A 19,695-nucleotide genomic window follows, 5' to 3' on the forward strand; every position below is an offset into this window, starting at 1 on the left:
GCAGTGGCATGATCATAGCTCACTGTAACCTTAACCTCCTCAAATGGTCCTCCCACCTCAGACTCCCAAGTTGCTGGGACTACAGGCATGTGCTACATGACCAGCTACTTTTCATAGAGACAGGGTCTCACTATGTTGCCCAGGCTGGTCTTGAACCTCTGGCCTCAAGCAATTTTCCCACCTTGGCCTCCCAAAGCACTGAGATTACAGGCAGGAGCCACCGCACCCAGCCTGTTTTCTTTTCTTTTTCAATATATAGATATTGTACAATTTTTGTGTTAAAGCTATTTTTTTTTTTTTAATGTTTTTAAGGATAGGTGCGGTGGCTCATGCCTGTAATCCCAGCACTTTGAGAGGCCAAGGTAGGAGGATTGCCTGAGCCCAGGAGTTTGAGACCAGGCTGGGTAACACGGTGAGGCCCTGTCTCTACAAAACTTTTTAAAAATTAGCTAAGTGTGGTGGCATGCATCTGTGGTCTCATCTACTCTGCAGGCTGAGATGGGGGAATCACTTGAGCGCAGGAGGTTGAGGCTGCAATGAGCTGTGTTTGCACCAGTGCACTCCAGGGTGACAGAGTGAGATCCAGTCTCAAAGAAAAAAAAAATTAAATTATTTTAGTTTTTTAAGTGTTAATGTAAATGGAATCTTTTTTTAAAATTTCAGTTTCTAGTCATTAGTTGCAATTTCATAGACATACAAGTAATTTTTTATAATGATCTGTATCCTGTGACTTTAGTAAGTTCATTTGTTCATTTTAGTAGCTTTTGTGAAAATTCCTTTAGTTTTTCTATATGTATAATTATGTCATTTGTGGATAAAGACTATTTAACTTCCTTCCTAGTTTGTATGCATTTTATTTCTTTTTCTTCCTTACTGTACTGGCTAGGATGTCCAGTATGATGTTCAATAAAAGTGGTGAGTGCATGCCAGGCGCAGTGGCTCACGCCTGTAATCCCAGCACTTTGGGAGGCTGAGGTGGGCAGATCACAAGGTCAGGCATTCAAGACCAGCCTGGCCAACATGGTGAAACCCCATCTCTACTAAAAAAATACAAAATTATCTGGGCATGGTGGTGTGCATCTGTAATCCCAACTACTCGGGAGGCTGAGGCAGGAGAATTGCTTGAACCCAGGAGTCAGAGGTTGCAGTGAGCCAAGATGGTGCCACTGCACTCCAGCCTGGGCAACAGAGCAAGACTCCGTCTCAAAAAAAAAAAAAAAGTGGTGAGAGCAGACACCCAATCTTAAGGGGAGAAAAATATTTTGCTTTTTTTTTTTTTAAAAAAAAATACCCTTTATCAGATTGAGTAGATTCCCTTCTACTCCTAGTTTGCTGATACTTTTCATCATGAATTGATATTGAATATTTTCAAATGCTTTTTTTCTAAATCTATTGAGATGATAATATAGGTTTTAATTTTTACTATGCTAATATGATAGATGCCAATTGATGTGTAGCTTCTTATTCTGGAATAATTTTAGATTTACAGAAAAGCTGCAAAAATAATACAGAATACACCTAGAATTCTTGTATACTCTTCACCCAGCCCACTGGGTACATAACCACAGCACATTTGTCAAAACTAAGAAATTAACATTGGTATAATACTCTTAACCAAACTAGAGACTTGATTTGGATTTTACTCATTTTTCCACTAATGCCATTTTTCTGTTCCAGGATCCAGTCCAGAATACTACATCAATTGTAGTCATCATGTCTGCTTAGTCCCTTCTGGTCTGTGACAGTTTTTTAGTCATCCCATGTTTTCTTTGGTCTCAGCAGTTTTGAAGATTATGGGGCAGGTATTTTGTAAAATGTCCATCAAGTTGTGTTTGTTTGTCTCTCTTTTTTTATTATTATTATTAGACTGGGGTTATGGGTTTTAGGAAAAATACCACAGAAGTGTATTTCTCACTGCATCATATCAATGTAAGTTAATAAATATGACTCATCACTATTGATGTTAACCTTGATCACTTAGTTAAAGTGCTGTCTGCTAGGATTCGCCACTGTAAGGTTGCTATTTTTCCTTCTTCCATCTCTTATTTTTGGAAGCAAGTGACTGAATCCAGCCTACACTCAAGGAAAGGGGAGTTATACTCCACCCCCTGGGGGGGGACTATTTACATACATTAGTTGGAATCCTAAAATAACACTTTTTTTCCTTCTTCCTCATTAATTTTTTACTTAATCATTTATATCAGTATGAACTCATGGATATTTATCTAATCTTTTGGTTAGATTGTAATACTACTGTTATCTTATTTTTTTTTTTGAGACGGAGTCTTGTTCTGTCGCCCACGCTGGAGTGCAGTGGCGCGATCTCGGCTCACTGCAAGCTCCGCCTCCCGGGTTCACGCCATTCTCCTGCCTCAGCCTCTCAAGTAGCTGGGACTACAGGCACCCGCCACCGCGCCCGGCTAATTTTTTGTATTTTTAGTAGAGACGGGGTTTCACCGTGTTAGCCAGGATGGTCTCGATCTCCCGACCTCGTGATCCGCCCGCCTCGGCCTCCCAAAGTGCTGGGATTACAGACGTGAAACACCGTGCCCGGCCTTGTTATTTGTTTTCTTGCTCAAATTTTTCCAACTGCAGCTGTTGAGAGCTCTTTCAGGTTGGTTCCTGAGTCCTTTTGACATGCCCTCCATCTTTTCTTTTCTTTTTCTGGCACTACAAGATGCTCTAGGTTCATCTTGTAGACCTCCTGCCACAGCCTTAGAATCAGCCATTTCTCAAAAGAGCCCTGATTCTTTCTCTTAGAGAATGGTATTTAGAAACTAAGATCTGGGTTTGGCTATGCTCATTGCTTATGGTTTATCACTGTTTCTGGGCCTTCTCAGTGGACAAAACTAGGATATAATTATGTATATGTACATTAACCCATGCATAGACATATACTTTTATGTATGTATCTATTTGTATATATTAATATCAACATGAGTTCATACTGGTATCTCTCTAGCACCATAGCGTTCATTCTAGCCTTCCTTTCTTACTTATGTTAATTCTGATACAATGTTTGTTTTATTCCAATGCAACTGATACATTAAGGAATAACTTGGCCAGGCGCAATGGCTCATGCCTGTAATCCCAACAGTTTGGGAGGCTGAGGCAGGCAGATCACCTAAGGTCAGGAGTTCAAGATCAGGCTGGCCAACATAGTAAAACCCTGCCTCTACTAAAAATACAAAAAGTAGCCCGGCGTGGTGGCACACGCCCGTAGTTCCAGCTACTCAGGAGGCTGAGTTGGGAAAATCGCTTGAACCCAGGAGGCAGAGGTTGCAGACAGAAAAGATTGCGCCACTGCACTCCAGCCTGGGTGACAGAGCGAGACTCAGTCTCAAACAAACAAACAAACAAAAGGAATAATTTGAGTATGGTACATATTTCACATTTCTTTTGTATGATTTCATCCTTGAGGAACACTAGATGAACAGAGAAAATTGCATCCATCTGAATCAAGCCAAATTGGGATACATAAAATGCACACACAGACACACATATGCCTCAAACATCTACAACTACCTTAGTTCATCATATGTATTATCCAATAAGGTTATGTTTTGCTATTCTTTTACATTTGTGAACCTGTATAAGAATGCCATTCTTTTACATTTTTGAACCTGTATAAGAGTGCTATTTGTTTACATTTGTGAATCTGTATAAGAATACTATTCCTTCACATTTGTGAAGCAGTGAGGGATATATATACCCCAAACACATCTAAATGTGTGGTTCAAAAATACCAAGCAGTGAATGCAATAAGAAAGCTTTAGGTATTGAGGAGAAACTTGAAATAATGAAGTGTTTATCAAAAAACAAAATAGCATAACATCTTTCAAGCATAAAGTAATCCACATTGAGGACCTTGAAAAATAATACCATGAAAACAAAAGAAACATCTATGATGGCTTAACTTGAAATGCTATGGAGTCAGTAAGAACACAGCCTGAAGAATTAGAAGAAATAGAAAGATTGTTGAACATTTGAATTGAAAACCAAACAGGAACATTTTTTCCTACAATCAGAAAGAAAGCACTGTATATGAAGACTTTCAAAGAAACTGCCACATCTTGCAGAAGTGGTTCCATTTAGTGCGGATAGTGGCTGGATTTGTGGTTTCAAACATTACTACAGGCCGGGCACGGTGGCTCACGCCTGTAATCCCAGCACTTTGGGAGGCTGAGGCAGGCAAATTACCTGAGGTTGGAAGTTCAAGACCAGCCTGACCAACATGGAGAAATCCCGTCTGTACTAAAAATACAAAATTAGCCAGGCGTGGTGGCGCATGCCTGTAATCCCAGCTACTCAGGAAGCTGAAGCAGGAGAATCGCTTGAACCTGGGAGGCACAGGTTGTGGGGAGCTGAGATAGTGCCATTGCACCCCAGCCTGGGCGACAAGAGCAAAACTCCATCTTTAAAAAAACAAACAAACAAACAAAAAAACCAAAACAAACAAACAAAATTACTACAATTTCCAAAGCCTTCAGCTGTCAGCAGAGCCAGAGTCCAGCTGGGAAAGGCAAGTACAGCTGAGAAAGTAGCAAAGAAGTCCAACAGTGACACAGAAGTTAATTAAGAAGAAGGCCATTTATTGGATTGAAATTCTAACTTAGATGAAACAGATACCTGTTATAAATGCCTTCCTTGAAGGACCTGCAAATCAGTCAGGGAAAAAAAAAAAAATGCCTCAGGATTTAAGACTTTGAAAGTACTGTGATGTTTGAGTCCAACCACAAAACCAAGGATAATGAGCCACACCCATCCACATGTGCTGTAACAACTTTCCCATTGGATTTCAAATAACCCTTCTTCCATCACTTCATAGTAACTCAAAAGCTGTAGCCTTTATGGTGCCTATGTTCACAAACTTTAGGTGTTTTAAAGCTAAAATACCACATTCATTGTAGTTTATGCATTTCTTAATCATTTCTTATATAAAACGATGGTACTATTTTAAAATTAGGTTCCTATTTTTGTTCTACTCTTTCACTGAAGAAGTTTTTAAATGTTGCGCTACTAGCTTCATTTTTCCCATGAGACCTATGGTTTTTATTGTACAATTTACACAGCATAATAATTTTTAAGAACACATAAGTTGTGTTGTAGCAGAACTGACTATAACTTCTTTCTCTTATGGTGAGAAACCTGCCTCCCATTATCTACAGTTGATTTACTTATTTATTCAACCCTACCCTACGTGTAGAGTAGTTTGAGAATTGCTAACCCATACTCTAGAGAGAGGTAGATTTGCCAGCTAGAAGGGTGCTGATGTATGGTTCCTTTTGTCTTTAGCTTTATAGTATCCAGTCAAAGTACAGTTATCCAAAGTTTCTTAAGTCAGATCCTTTCCCCCATCCCTTCCCCTTTAATAAGGTAATGTCATATATTAGTAATATGGTTCGATTTATTTGTCATTTTCTGCATTCTATCCTGGGATTTCCCTATCTTGGCTGACTTGTTATTAAATTTGCATGCAGCAAAGTCCATTTTTGGGATGTATACCTCTTTGTATTTTGACAAGTGCATTGAGTCATCTATCCAACACCCCAGTACCATACAGAATAATTCTATCACCCTAAAAATTCCCCTGTATGCCCCCTTTATAGTCAACTCTTCCATTCTTCCTCAACCCCTGGTAACCATGATCTGTTTCTTATTTTTATAGTTTTGCCTTTTCATGATGTCATATAAATTGAACCATATTGTATATAGCCTTTTGGGTCTGGATTATTAAATTTAACAGAATGCATTTAAGATCTGTATACACTGTATCCACTCAGTAGCTCATTCTTTTTAAATTGATGTATATATTCCATTATATGGAAGATATATATATTTTTATATATATACACACACATATTTGGAAGATATATATATTTGTTCATTCACCTATTGAGGGACATCTTGGCTTTTTCCAGTTATTGCTGATTATGAATAAAGCTGTTATAAACATTTGTATATAGGTTTTTCTGTGAACATAAGTTTTCCGCTCATTTGGGTAAGCCCCAGGAGTGGAACCACCAAGTTGTATGGCAAATGTATTTCTAATTTTATAAGGAACTGCTAAGTTGTCTTTCAAAGTGGCTGTACCATTTAAAATAGCTACCAGCAATTAAAGAGAGTTACTCTTGCTCTGCATCTTTCTCAGCATTTGGGATTGTTCCTTTTTTATTTTAGCCATCCTAATAGATATATAGTATTATATCATCGTTGTTTTAACTTGCATTTCACTGGTGACAAATAATGTTGAGCATCTTTTCATGTGCTTATTTACCATTTAAAAGTATTTTTCTGGGCCAGGCGCGGTGGCTCATTCCTGTAATCCCAGCACTTTGGGAGGCCGAGGTGGGCAGATCACCTGAGGTCAAGAGTTTGAGATCAGCCTGGCCAACATAGTGAAACCCTGTCTCTACTAAAAATACAAAAATTAGCTGGGCGTGGTGGCGGGTGCCTGCAGCCCAGCTACTGGGGAGGCTGAGGCAGGAGAATCACTTGAACCAGGGAGGCAGAGGTTGCAGTGAGCCGAGATGGTACCACTGCACTGCAGCCTGGGACACAGAGCAAGACTCAGTCTCAAAAAAAAAATAAATAAATAAACTTCTTTTGGTAAAGTATCTGTTTATATATTTTGCCAATTAATCTTTTTTACTTTTGACTTATTTTAATATTTATTTTTTTAAAAATTTACATAGCTTTTAGAGATGGGGTCTTGTTCTGTTGCCCAAGCTGGAATGCAGTGGCTCACTGCAGCCTTAAACTTCTAGGCTCAAAATCCTCCAGCCTCAGCCTTCTGAAGAGTTGAAATTACAGGCACAAGCCACTACGTTGGCTTTTATTGTTGGAGTTTTAAGAGTACTTTAAATATTTAGGATACAAAATATTAAGATGTGATTTATTTAATGTGTGATACAAAATATTAATATGTGATTTTTAAAATGTGAATATGTGATTTGTAAATATTTTTCCTCATCTATGGCAGGTATTGTTAATCTCTTTAATTTCTTTTATCTTTCATAAAATCTAATTTATCAATTCTGTTGTTTTATTGATTATGCTTTTGGCATCGTATTTAAAAACTAATTGCCAGACTTTAGGTTACACGGTTTTTTCTCTTGTGTCTCATTTTTAAAGTTTTAGTTTCAGGTTTTACATTTTGGTCTATTATCCATTTTGAGTTAATTTTTCTATGAGGCATGCGTTGCGGCTCCTTTTTTTTTTTTTTTTTTAAAAAAAGGATGTCCAGTTGATCTAGCACCAAGTTTTGAAACGATTTTTTTCCCCATTGAATTGCTTTTGTTACTTTACAGAAAAAAAAGATTGACTATATTTGTGTGGATCAACGTTTGGGATGGTTAATGCATCTTCCTTTTGCCAATACTACATTGTCTTAATTATTGTAGCTTTATAGTTAGTCTTGGAAATCAGGTAGCGTGAGTCCTCCAACGTTGTTCTTTTTCAGAATTGTTTTGGCTATTCTAGTTTTTTTGTTTTGTTTTGTTTTTTGCCTTTCCATAATACATTTTAGGATCAGCTTGGATTTGGATTGGGATTGCATTGGATCTACAGGTTAAATTTGGGAGAATTGACATTTTAGCAATATTGAGGTTTTTTCTTTTCTTTTCTTTTCTTTTTTTTTTTTTTGAGATGGAGTCTCGCTCTGTCGCCCAGGCTGGAATGCAGTGGTGCAATCTTGGCTCACTGCAAGCTCTGCCTCCCGGGTTCACACCATTCTCCTGCCTCAGCCTCCCAAGTAGCTGGGACTACAGGCACCCGCCACCACGCCCAGCTAATTTTTTGTATTTTTAGTAGAAATGGCCTTTCACCGTGTTAGCCAGGATGGTCTCCATCTCCTGACTTTGTGATCCGCCCGCCTCGGCCTCCCAAAGTGCTGGGATTACAGGTGTGAGCCACCGCGCCCCGCCTGTTTTCTAATTCATGAACATAATATATCTCTCCATTTATTTATTCTTTGATTTTTTTCATCAGAATTTTATACTTTTTGGCATCTAGATCTTTCACATATTTTGCTAGATTTATACCTAAGTGCTTCAGTATTTTTAGTGCTATTGTAAATGGTATTAATTTTTAATGTCAAATTCTAATTGTTCATTGCTGGTGTATAGAATACAGTTGACTTTTGCATTTGTCTAATGACTAATGATGTTGAGCATCTTTTCAAGGGCTTATTGACCTTGTATCCTGTAACCTCACTAAACTCAAGTATTAGTTCTAGAAGCATTTAAAGAAATTCTTTGGTATTTTCCACATAGGAAATTTTGCCATCTATGAATAGAGATGGTACTGGCATAAGGACAGACATATTGACTAATAGAATAAAACAGAGAGCCCCAAAATAAATCCTCACATATATCACCAGTTGATTTTCAACAAGGGTACCAAGACCATTCAATGGGGAAAGGACAAGCCATTTAACAAGTGGTGTTGGGAAAAGTAGATACCCACATGCGAAAGAATGAAGTTGGTATGAAAGTAGAAAAGGTAGAACAGGCCTAACAAAAATTAACTAAAAATGGACCAAAGACCTAAACTTAAGAGCTAAATTCAGCTAAAACTACTGAATTCATCTATTAGCTCTAGTAGCTTTTCTGTAGATTATTCGGGATTTTCTCTATTTAGCTATATGTCATATGTGAATAGAGATAGCTTTACTTCCTCCTTTCCAACTTGGCTGCCTTTTCTTTCTTTTTCTTGTCTAATTGAACTTTCAGCACACTGTTGAATAGCAGTGATGAAAGCACGTATTCTTGTCTCCTTCCTAATTTCAGGGGGAAAGCTTTCAGTCTTTCACCATTGACCATGATTATAGCTGTGGCTTCTTTACAAATGCCCTTTATCATGGTGAGGATGTTCCATTTATTCCTGGTTTGCTAGGAGTTTTTATGGTGAAACGATGCTGACTTTTGTCAAATGCCTTTTCTGTGTCAATTGAGATGAACACGTGGTTTTTTTCCTATTAATGTGACATATTACATTGATTGATTTTCTTATGTTGAACCACTTTTGCATTCCTGGAATAAATACTACCTGGTCGTGGTGTATAATCCTTTTAATGTGTTGTTGGATTTGGTTTGTTAGTATTTTGTTGAGGATTTTTGCAACCATATTCATAAGAGAAATCGGTGTGTACATTTCTTTTCTTGTGATATCCTTATCTGGCTTTGGTATCCCAGAAATGCTGGCCTCATAGAATGAGTTAGGAAGTGTTCTCTCCTTTTTTATGTTTTAGAAAAGTTTGAGAAAGACTGGTGTTAATTCTTTAAATGTTTTATAGAATTCACCAGGGAAGACATCTGGTCCTGAACTTAATTTTCATTGAAGGGTGTCTTTCTTTTCTTTTCTTTTTTTAAAATACTTTCTGAATTACTCTACTTATAATAGTTCTGCTGAAATTTTCTTTTTCAGTTAGTTTAGGTGACTTGTGTGTTTCTGGGAATTTGTCCATTTCTTCTAGGTTATTTAATTTGTTGACATATAATTCTTATTATTCTCTTGGAATCCTTTTTATTTCTGAATCACTGGTATTACTGTCCCCATTTTAATATCTGATTTTCATATTTCTTTTTTTCTTTGTTAATTTAGGGAAAGGGTTGTCAATTTTGATATTTTCAAAGAAATAACTTTTTATTAATTCTATTATTTTTCTCTTGCCTTTTATTTATCTCCACTCTAATCTTCATTATTTTATTCCTTCTGCTAACTTTAGGTTTATTTTGCTTTTTTCTCAAGGTGTACAGTTACCTTATTGATTTTGTATCTTTCTTTTATAGTAGTAATCAGAACTATAAATTTCTGAGCACTGTCTTCATGGTATTCCATAAGTTTTGTTTTTTTTTTCTTTTTCTTTTTTTCGACACAGAGTCTCACTCTGTCGCCCAGGCTGGGGTGCAGTGGCGCGATCTCGGCTCACTGCAAGCTCCGCCTCCTGGCTACATGCCATTCTCCTGCCTCAGACTCCCAGTAGCTGGGACTACACGCGCCCGCCACCACGCCCGGCTAATTTTTTGTATTTTTAGTAGAGACGGGGTTTCACAGTGTTAGCCAGGCTGGTCTCAGTCTCCTGACCTCGTGATCCACCCGTCTCGGCCTCCCAAAGTGCTGGGATTACAAGGCGTCAGCCACCGCGCCCAGCCTGTATATATGTTTATAATAATTATATAGTTACCGAACCAACCCTTTTGTGAATATGTAGTGACTTTTGTTTATTGTAACAGTTTTTGACTTGAAGTCTGTTTTGTCTGATATTAATATAACCACTCCAACTCTCTTTTGGTTACTAATTAAATTTTTTCCCACCATTTTGCTTTAAATCTATTATTGTCTTTGGATCTAAAATAAATATTTTGTAGACATCATAGTTAGATCATATTTTTTTTGCATCCTGCCAGTCTTTGCCTTTTGGAGAGTTTAAGCCATCTTCATTTAAAGTCATAGTTAACAAGAAATGACTTATTTATGCCATTTTGCTATGTATTATCTATATGTCTTATAGCTCTTTTGCTCTTCATTTGCTTCATTATTGCTTTATTTTACACTTAGTTTTTAAAAAAATGTGTATGTTTTTGGCAAGCATTTTGACTTCCTTCTCCTTTCCTTTTGTGCATATTTGGTTGATATTTTCTTTTCTTTTTTTTTTTTTTTTTTTTGAGACAGCATTTTGCTCTTGTTGCCCAGGCTGGAGTGCAATGGCACAATCTCGGCTCATTGCAACCTCCTCCTCCTGGGTTCAAGCGATTCTCCTGCCTCAGCCTCCTGAGTAGCTGGGATTACAGGCTTGTGCCACCACACCCAGCTAATTTTTTATATTTTTAATAGAGATCGGTTTCTTCATATTGGTCAGGCTGGTCTCAAACTCCTGACCTCAGGTGATCCACCCACCCCAGCCTCCCAGAGTACTGGGATTACAGGCGTGAGCCACAGCGCCCGGCCAATTCTATAGTTTTGAGTATATTCAGAGAATTGTACAACCATTACCACAATTAATTTTAGAAAATTTGTATTACCCCAACAATTAACCACCCACCTATCAGCAGCCATTCCCTATTTTCTCCCAGACCTCCCCTACTTTCACCCCACCTCAGTAGATACTCACCAATCAACTTTCTCCCTCTATGGATTTGCCTGTTGTGATCATTTTATACAAGTGCAATCATACAATATCTGGTCTTTTCTGATCAACTTTTCACTGAGTATAATGTTTTCAAATTTCATCTGTGTTGTGTCATATATCAGTACTTTATTTTTATTACCAAATAATATTCCAATATTGCCATTTTCATATGATAATTAACATTACATTAAATAGCTCTGTACATAAGCCTTTTAGGATAGATTCTCTGATACAGAATTAGTGGATCAAAGAGAGTAAACCTTCTTCTCCTCATTGTATTTCAATCTTATTTATCTGTATACTTCAAAAGATGACATATGTGATTTTACTTTAATTACCTGAAAAATTAAAGATTAAAGAGAAACTCCTTCTTGACCACTGTACTTTCACACTCCAACCCCCACACCTTGGTCCTGTTCCCCTACTTTCTATCCCTAGAGGCAGCCATTATCCTGAGTTTGGTACATATTCTTCTAATTCATTTTTTAAAAGTCTCTCCTTTATCTCTATGTATGTATTTGTATGTATATGTAAACACACACATTTTTAAGGGTTTTAAATGACATGTTATTTGGAGGTCAATAATAACTCCAACGTGATGCCTGCAATATAAATCACTATGTATATTATTATTATTGAGATGGAGTCTCGCTCTGTCACCCAGGCTGGAGTGCAGTGGCATGATCTCGGCTCACTGCAACCTCTGCCTCTCGGGTTCAAGTGATTCTCCTGCCTCAGCCTCCGGAGTAGCTGGGACTACAGGTGCCCGCCACCACACCCGGCTTTTTTTATTTTTAGTAGAGACAGGGTTTCACCGTGTTAGCCAGGATGGTCTCAATCTCCTGACCTCATGATCTGCCCACCTCGGCCTCCCATAGCCATCACTATGTATATTATTAAATGGAACAAAAACTAATTTATCACTTCTATCCTTTCCATCAATATTCATATCATATAAATAAACCATAGTGTAATGGGAGACCTGAATCCTAATAAGGACTCTAATAGCCCTCCTAATAATTCATACCATTGTCCTCAAGTGAATGCCATATTATATTTCGGGAGTTTTTTTTTTTTTGAGATGGAGTCTTGCTCTGTCGCCCAGGCTGCAGTGCAGTGGCAGAATCCCAGCTCAGGAGCCTTTTCTAATTTTAAGGACGATAAATGGGATTAATTGCAAGAGGCTGCAGATTTAGTATGGAACCAAAAGTTTGATTATAGATTTGATAATTAACTCATTCTTAAACTCCAGAAATACTATCTAACTACTGTATAATTGGAGTAGACAAATCAGCCATTTAAAAAAATGGAACTTTGTGAACTAAGCCAAATATTTAATGGGCGCTCTGCTTATATTTCGTAGAGTGTGAGAGAATGAGTCAGGATGACTCATCAGGTTTAACAGGTTTCCCGACTGCTGGACAAAAGCTAAATGTCCATTATTTTTCATTCAAATCTCCCGGATTTTTTTAATTATTATTATCTCCTGGGGATCTTCATGGCAGCTATCTGCAACTATCTTGAATTATCTTATGCAAACCTAGGGAAAGGGCTGAATAATACAATCACATATCAAAATTATTTTTAAACTTTAAACATTTTAATACACTGTATTAAAAAATACTATGCTGCCCTTTTAGATCATTCTACCCCTAAATCACTCATGCTAAAGTACTATATTGCCATTTTAGAGAAAGAGAAAGCAGTGCTACCATATTTTTCAAAATTTTAGTTAGCATGTAGTGAGTATCAGAAAGATACTAGTTACAGGATTTACCCATATCTCAACCTCACTCTACAACTATCATGGAGAAATGAACACAAGAAATGGAGCTGGGCACTTCCATAAAACGGCAATTGAGGAATGAGCAGCACTGTGCTATTGCTGTACCCAAACTAAGAGCTTAGAGGTAGTGAGAAAAACCAAGCTGTGCAGTAAGTCTAATTCAGTTTGGACTTATCTCCCATGCTTAATGATCAGTGTAAAAGAACTGCAACCTTCAGCTTATAGTCAGCAACCACAACCCCTTTCTCACAGACCTGTAATTTTTTTTTTTTTTTTTTTTTTTGAGACGGAGTCTCACTCTGTCACCCAGGCTGGAGTGCAGTGGCGCGATCTCGGCCCACTGCAAGCTCCGCCTCCCGGGTTCACGCCATTCTCCTGCCTCAGCTTCCCGAGTAGGTGGGACTACAGGCGCCTGCCACCACGCCCGGCTATTTTTTTCTATTTTTAGTAGAGACGGGGTTTCACCGTGTTAGCTAGGATGGTCTCGATCTCCTGACCTCGTGATCTGCCCGCCTCGGCCTCCCAAAGTGCTGGGATTACAGGCGTGAGCCACCGTGCCCGGCCACAGACCTGTAATCTTTATTAAAACAAAAACAACAAAAAACTGCATTATAAATTCTGGACTTGGTGTTTTGTTAATCTTCCTCTATTAAATCCTTACAACTCTTCCTGGAGAGTAGGTATCACTATTCTTCCTATTCTTCAGATGAGGTTCAAAGATGCAGGAGACTTGACCAAAGGTTAGCTCGCAACTAGAGGTTGGGGAGAAGCACCTTTGAAACAATGCAGGCCTGCCACTTCTCTCCTGGGCATGGTCTAACCCAGGCATGAGTTCAAATAGTTCAGAGGGCAGTGAAGTGGGACAAACGCTTGGCTTAACTGCCAGCCTCTGCTGCCGGGGGGCTGCGTGACCTTCGGCATTCGGACTGCAGTGGCAGCCTCTCTAAAGGGAAGGTCATCCCGCCACCAACCAGATGATCTGCAAGGGCCCTCCAGGCTCCACCATCCACGTGCAGCCGGGTCCACATTCTGACCACCTGGCAAACCTGGTGCGACGGGGGAAACCTAGCCAGGGCCCTCCTTCACTCACGGCATGGTCATTTAAGTAGCTGAGTGGCCTGATTCGATCCTTGTCTGCTCTTCAAGGTGCAAAATGTACGACCCTAGGCCCGCCCCTGTGGGCAGCTAGGTTTAGCAACCGCGCCCCCAGAGTCCACTGCGGGAAAACTAGGGAAGAAGCCCAGGCGTTCATGGCTCATTGCGTCCCGCTCTACCTCTGTGGTTCGTGGGGGGCGACCCTCGGGAAGCGTCCCAAGTGGAGTTTCCACACGCTGCAAACCCACGGCCGGTTTTCTCTGAACCCGCGTCCTTGAGTCCGGGGGGTGGAGGCGGAGAAAAGGGTGCGGAGCGACCCCACACAGGGCCGCCGCCCTCCCACCAGCGCGTCCTGCCGCTCCGGCCGCCACAGGCTGGCATCGCGGTTGCCGCCCCGCCCTCGTCCCTCCACCCCCTGCCCGGGACTGCTGGGCCCGCCCCGCCCCGCCTGCAGGTGAAGCGGCTGCAGCCGCCGAGTAGGTGCGTGGGGATGATCTCACTCGCGCGCTCCGCGCCAGGAGGAGGAGGAGCGGGAGCGGATCCAACTTCCGGGTAGTGGAGCCGCAAGCCACCGGCATCTTGCTTTTTCTTCCCCCTCCTCCTGCGTGCCCCGCGCCGCTCCCTCTTTCCCTTTTATTCCCGGCCCCACCCGCCAAAATGAACAGCTCGGACGAAGAGAAGCAGCTGCAGCTCATCACCAGTCTGAAGGAGCAAGGTAGGCAGCACGCGGGCGCCAGGTGTGGGCAGCCGCGGCCCGTGGGCGGCGACGGCCCCAGGGCGCTGGGGCCAGAGCAGGTGGAAGCCGGGCGGGAGACGTGGCGGCCGCCGTGGTCACCGCAGTAGCTCCGTCACCCGCAGAGAAGCGTCCTCCGTGGCCGGCGCGCCTGGGAAAGCTCTGGACCGAGGATAACGCGGAGTGTCGGGGCGAGTCAGGCCCCGCAGCTTGAGACCCGCTGCCCGCCGGTTGCGTTTGCTGGCGATCGGGGGCTGGGGGAAGGGACGAGGATTCAGTGCGGACGAGGTTGCACAGTGCCACCTTCCTTGCGGGAGAAGCGGGTGGGGCAGGATATTTTGGCTGCTTTGGGCGGCTCAGCTAGCTTGGCCCCACCCTTACACATTTGTTGGCGCTGGGTGGCCTGTAGGGCTGTTTCACACCCTTCCCAGCTTTTCGTTTGGGTTCGGTCTAGTTCCTCTTTCCTTGCACAGCTGGGATTTTCAGGCCATAATTTTTTTTTTTAATCACTTCTCAATTTTAGCAGTTTATTAGTCAGCAAGGTCAACATCCTGCCAGTGTTGAGCTTCCAGAATTAACAGGGTTGGCGCTGGGCGCAGGAGAGCCAGGCCATGCGCACACATTTCTGTACTGCTTGGTAATTGGGGATTATCCTTTCATAAAGAGCTGCTTCAGTCAGTCATTTTTTTCATCATTTACCACACTTCTGAACCAAACCAGATCAACAACCAAATGCTAACCTGCCACATTTAAACAATTATCATTATTACCCTGACCAAAGGGTGGTCTGCGAATGTAGGTCAAGAAAGGGAGGAACCAGCCGGGTGAGGTGGCTCACGCCTGTAATCTCAGCACTTTGGGAGGCCGAGGCAGGTGGATCACCTAAGGTCGGGAGTTCGAGACCAGCCTAACCAACATGGAGAAACCCCAACTCTACTAAAAATACAAAATTAGCCGGGCGTGGTGGCGCATGCCTGTAATCCCAGCTACTCGGGAGGCTGAGGCAGGAGAATTGCCAGGAGGCGGAGGTTGCGGTGAGCCAAGATGGCGCCATTGCACTCCAGCCTGGGCAACAAGAATGAAACTCCATCTCCAAAAATAATAATAATAATAATAATAATAAGGAAATAAAGGGAGGAACCATGCAGATTTAAAGGACGTAAAAATGTGTAGGAACATGTACTTTTCTGAATGTCTTGCTGACATGACCATGTAATGGAAGGATCCCTGCTCTGTGGCAAAACCTGGTATTTAGTTCCAGCTCTTTCACTTCTCTTGGCCCAGCTCCCCAGCTCTGTGAACTTGGAGGAGTCTCTTTCCTTCCGTGGATTTTCTGGTCAATCAAGGCCGACCTGACTAAAGGCGAGGGCAAAACTGGAGGACTTTCTGAGGTCCTGTCCAGTACTCTTACCTGTTGTTCCGTAAAACCACAGACACCGTTGGGAAGTGCACCCGGATTCCTCTGAAGCCACACTCTGGCAAACAAATTTCAACATTACTGTTTACTGTGTGACCTTAGGGAAATTATTTAACCTCTGAAATGGACATAACACATTCCTCTGTGATATCCAGCATCTAGAAAGTGCTGGATAAATGTTAGTCTGTTTGGCCTTCCCAGCACCTTTACCTGGCATCCTAGATTAGCCTGAGGTCATAAAGTCGCAAGCATCAGTGAATTTAGTGGGTGGACAGAATGTCTTTATCTGAAGTTTCTCAAGTGTTTTAACGAGGGACTGGATTCTACTGACTGGTATTTTATATTTAATAACACCTTCCCCCAACCCAAAACATTAAAACTTGATTCATATTCTAGATTTGTGGAGCTTTCATTATAGGTAATATCTGTCAGTGGATATAAGATCTTCTTATGGATGGTCAGTTTTCAAATAATGATAAAAATAAAAAATTTCCCCTTTCATTTCTTATATAATCAAGGGTCGATTAACAATGTAGATAATCTGCAAATTGTTTACATTTGATTTCGGAACATATTTCTCCATTCCTGTGTTGGGTTTGAGGCCTGAGAAAAAGGATTTCTAAATTTGTGGCTCTTTCTCCTATTGCATTGTATTGGAAAATAAATCCCTGGCATTGATATTTTTAGAGGATATATTTCCTTGATTAAGTGCATATGAAAGGTAATAGAACAGTTAGATATTCAAAGTTGTGTTTCTTAAAAGGTACACTTTTGGGGATAGTGAGCCTAGTTACAAAGGTGTTGGGATTTTTTCAGCCCACAGTGTGATTTTTATACATTTCAAAACCAGGTAGTTTGCTTGTCATTGGATCACAGACTGTGGAAACAATTTACTTCAAAGGTGTTCAGTTACTGTTTGACCTATAGAACTAATTGGGAAGCTAGGGATTTGGAAGAACAGGTAACTGGATCTTTGGGCATTTAACAGTACATGCTATGATCAAATTTGTAAGCTTATGGTTACATAGTTAATTTTTGAAAATAGTAATTTTGACTACCTGTTACTACCTTTTTACTCACAATGTTAATATTCTGAGTGATAATTCCACTACCCCTATTTAATGTGAGCAAGAAGAACCACTATTTATCAAATATGTTATTTTCCCTTAATAATGCTGAGGTAAACATATTTATTCATTCCTTTAACAAATACTTATCAACTACCACCATATGTGAGGTCCATGTGCTAGGCACTAGGGGTGTAAATAGTAAACTAGACAGTGCTTGTCACCAAATTAATTGTCTAGAAGAGAAGATAGTTACTATTCAAGTTATCATATGAATAAATGTACAATTACTTTTTTATTCTAGGATAGATTCTTAGAAGAAATGGAATTGTTGGATTAGAGGGCATGGACATATACTTTTGCTAGACATTGCAAAAGTGCCTTCCAAAATGATTATACCAGTTCAAATATCCTTCAGCAGTACCCATTTCCCCACACATTTGTCAACTCTGGCTAATAGCAATCTTTATTCATTTGATGGCCTGAACAAGTTTTTGAATTTTTGCCAATCTAATGGGCAAAATGTTACCTTTTAAGATTTGCATTGCTCTGGTTATTAGTGATGTTTGAAATCTTTTTACGTGGCCATTGGCCATTTAGGTTTCATCATACGGGTCTTTCGTTAGTGAGTTTTTTTTAAACTGATACATGAGACTTGCACATATTTATAGAAGACATGGGGTATTTTGTTACATGCTTAGAATGCATAATGATCAAGTCAGGGTATTTGGGGTATCCATTACCTCCAGTATTTATCATTTATCAAATGAGTTGAGAACATTTCAAGTCCTCTCTTCTATCTCTTTTGAAAGATACAATACATTGTTGTTACCTGTAGTCACCCTACTTTGCTATCAAAATGTTAAAACTTACTCCTTGTATGTAACTATGTTTGAACCCATTAAACAATCTCTCTTCATTTCGCCCTGCCTTAGTAAGTTTTAAGTCTAAAATTTGAACCAGTTCCCCAGGAGAGAGTTCAGAAAGGAGATTCCTGTCTACTCCAAACCACAAAGCTGACAGCAGCCTTCCCTAACGTGAAGCCTTTAGTGGTGTGAATAAGGTTGCTTTTGACAAAAGTTGTGAAATGTAATGACGGAGTCTGTCATAATATGAACAATCTCTAATTTATACTTACCATTCCCTAAGCTCTATGTCTTATAAATCACACCCACTTCTGAATTACTTCAAAACATTTTATGTTCCCTCCTAGTGAATGGTATAATTAGCTATATTATGTCTTTCTAGAAAGTTATATTATGTCCCTTTAAAAAAAATTAGCCAGTGTGTGATTGCTTATGTTCAAGCAGATGTTGAGGTAATGAGGTAATTCTCCTTTTGTCTTTTTTTGGGCTTTATTTTATTGGACTGATTGACATCTTTAATGCACGGAGAAATGGCAACTTTGGATACTATTTCCGAGGCATATTTCCTAGCTACTAAAGTGGATATTTCCCTTACAAAACATCATACAATTTGCTCCCCCTCCGGAATTCAGTGGGAAAATGATAGACTTAGTTCAGCATTTGTTTAAGGTGCATGATTTTCTGTATAATTCATTCAGCCCACATGCATTGAATATTCATAGCCAGGCACTGTGCTAGGCATCAGAGAGATAGAGCTGAATAAGACCTTGCCCCTGCTGGTGAGGAGTTCTTGGTCTAGAGATAGTGCTAGGCATGTAAATTCCAGGAGGAGTGTCTGATTGGCTTAGTTTGGCCAATCTCATGTATTCAAATACTTTGGCCATGGGAGGGCAGGATACTTTATTTGGCAGCCCCTGCAAAGATTGGAGAAGTAGTCCAAAACAGAATGGGGTGCACTACCATGAGGATGCTGACTGGGCAGACACAGACAACACATGTCTGCTAAACTGTTCGGTATAGTAATGCCATGTCATTTCCAAGTTGATGAAATTTTGAAGAGAGATGGCTATTTAATAATAAGGACATAAGAGGAAAACAACCACCACCACTCCAATAATGGGCAATTCTTGGACTAACAGTATTTAAAATGGATTTCCTATGGTGAGGTAATTGGTTTTAAAGCAATTTTAAACCTCTTTTCACCTTTAGAGTTAGTATTGTTTTCCCCGAGATTATTGAGATGATACTTAAGTTCACATGGAAATCTAGTCAAGCTTATTCTTAGAGCAAGTTAGTAATTAAAAGATGCATCCAGTATTCCCTTGGCTTCTAGGCCAGGAAATAACTGGAGCATTATTTTGACAAACAGTCTGAAACTATTGCCTACCACAATGACCATGTCAGTCTGGGAAGACGGAAGCATTGACAATCTTGGGTGCATATGAGATCAGCCAGTAGAAAGCTGTTTGGAATTAAATGTTGCCTTGTTTTCAAGTGCAAGCTTGGTTTTACATCAGTATTTTTCAAAGTGTGGTACAAGGGCCAGCTACATCTGAATCACCAGGTACTTATCAACATGCATTTTCCTCTGAAAGTTAGG

The 19,695-nt window shown here is 40.2% G+C and overlaps 1 protein-coding gene across 3 annotated transcripts in view; it reads left to right on the forward strand.

The window, feature by feature from the left end:
• The first annotated feature begins 14,539 nt into the window (after positions 1 to 14,539).
• The window catches only part of SHTN1 (shootin 1), a 123,594-nt gene continuing 118,438 nt past the window's right edge, over positions 14,540 to 19,695 (forward strand). Inside the window, exon 1 of one of the 3 annotated variants that reach the window (XM_032176815.2) lies at positions 14,540 to 14,727. In XM_032176815.2, the coding sequence (XP_032032706.1) occupies positions 14,670 to 14,727 (58 nt within the window). In that variant the 5' untranslated portion in view covers positions 14,540 to 14,669. The remainder of the gene's footprint in view (positions 14,728 to 19,695) is intronic. The other 2 variants (XM_058435975.1, XM_032176841.2) reach the window with 2 other exon arrangements.

The sequence above is a fragment of the Hylobates moloch genome, unplaced genomic scaffold, assembly GCF_009828535.3.
Source record: "Hylobates moloch isolate HMO894 unplaced genomic scaffold, HMol_V3 SCAFFOLD_3, whole genome shotgun sequence".
NCBI lineage: Eukaryota > Metazoa > Chordata > Mammalia > Primates > Hylobatidae > Hylobates > Hylobates moloch.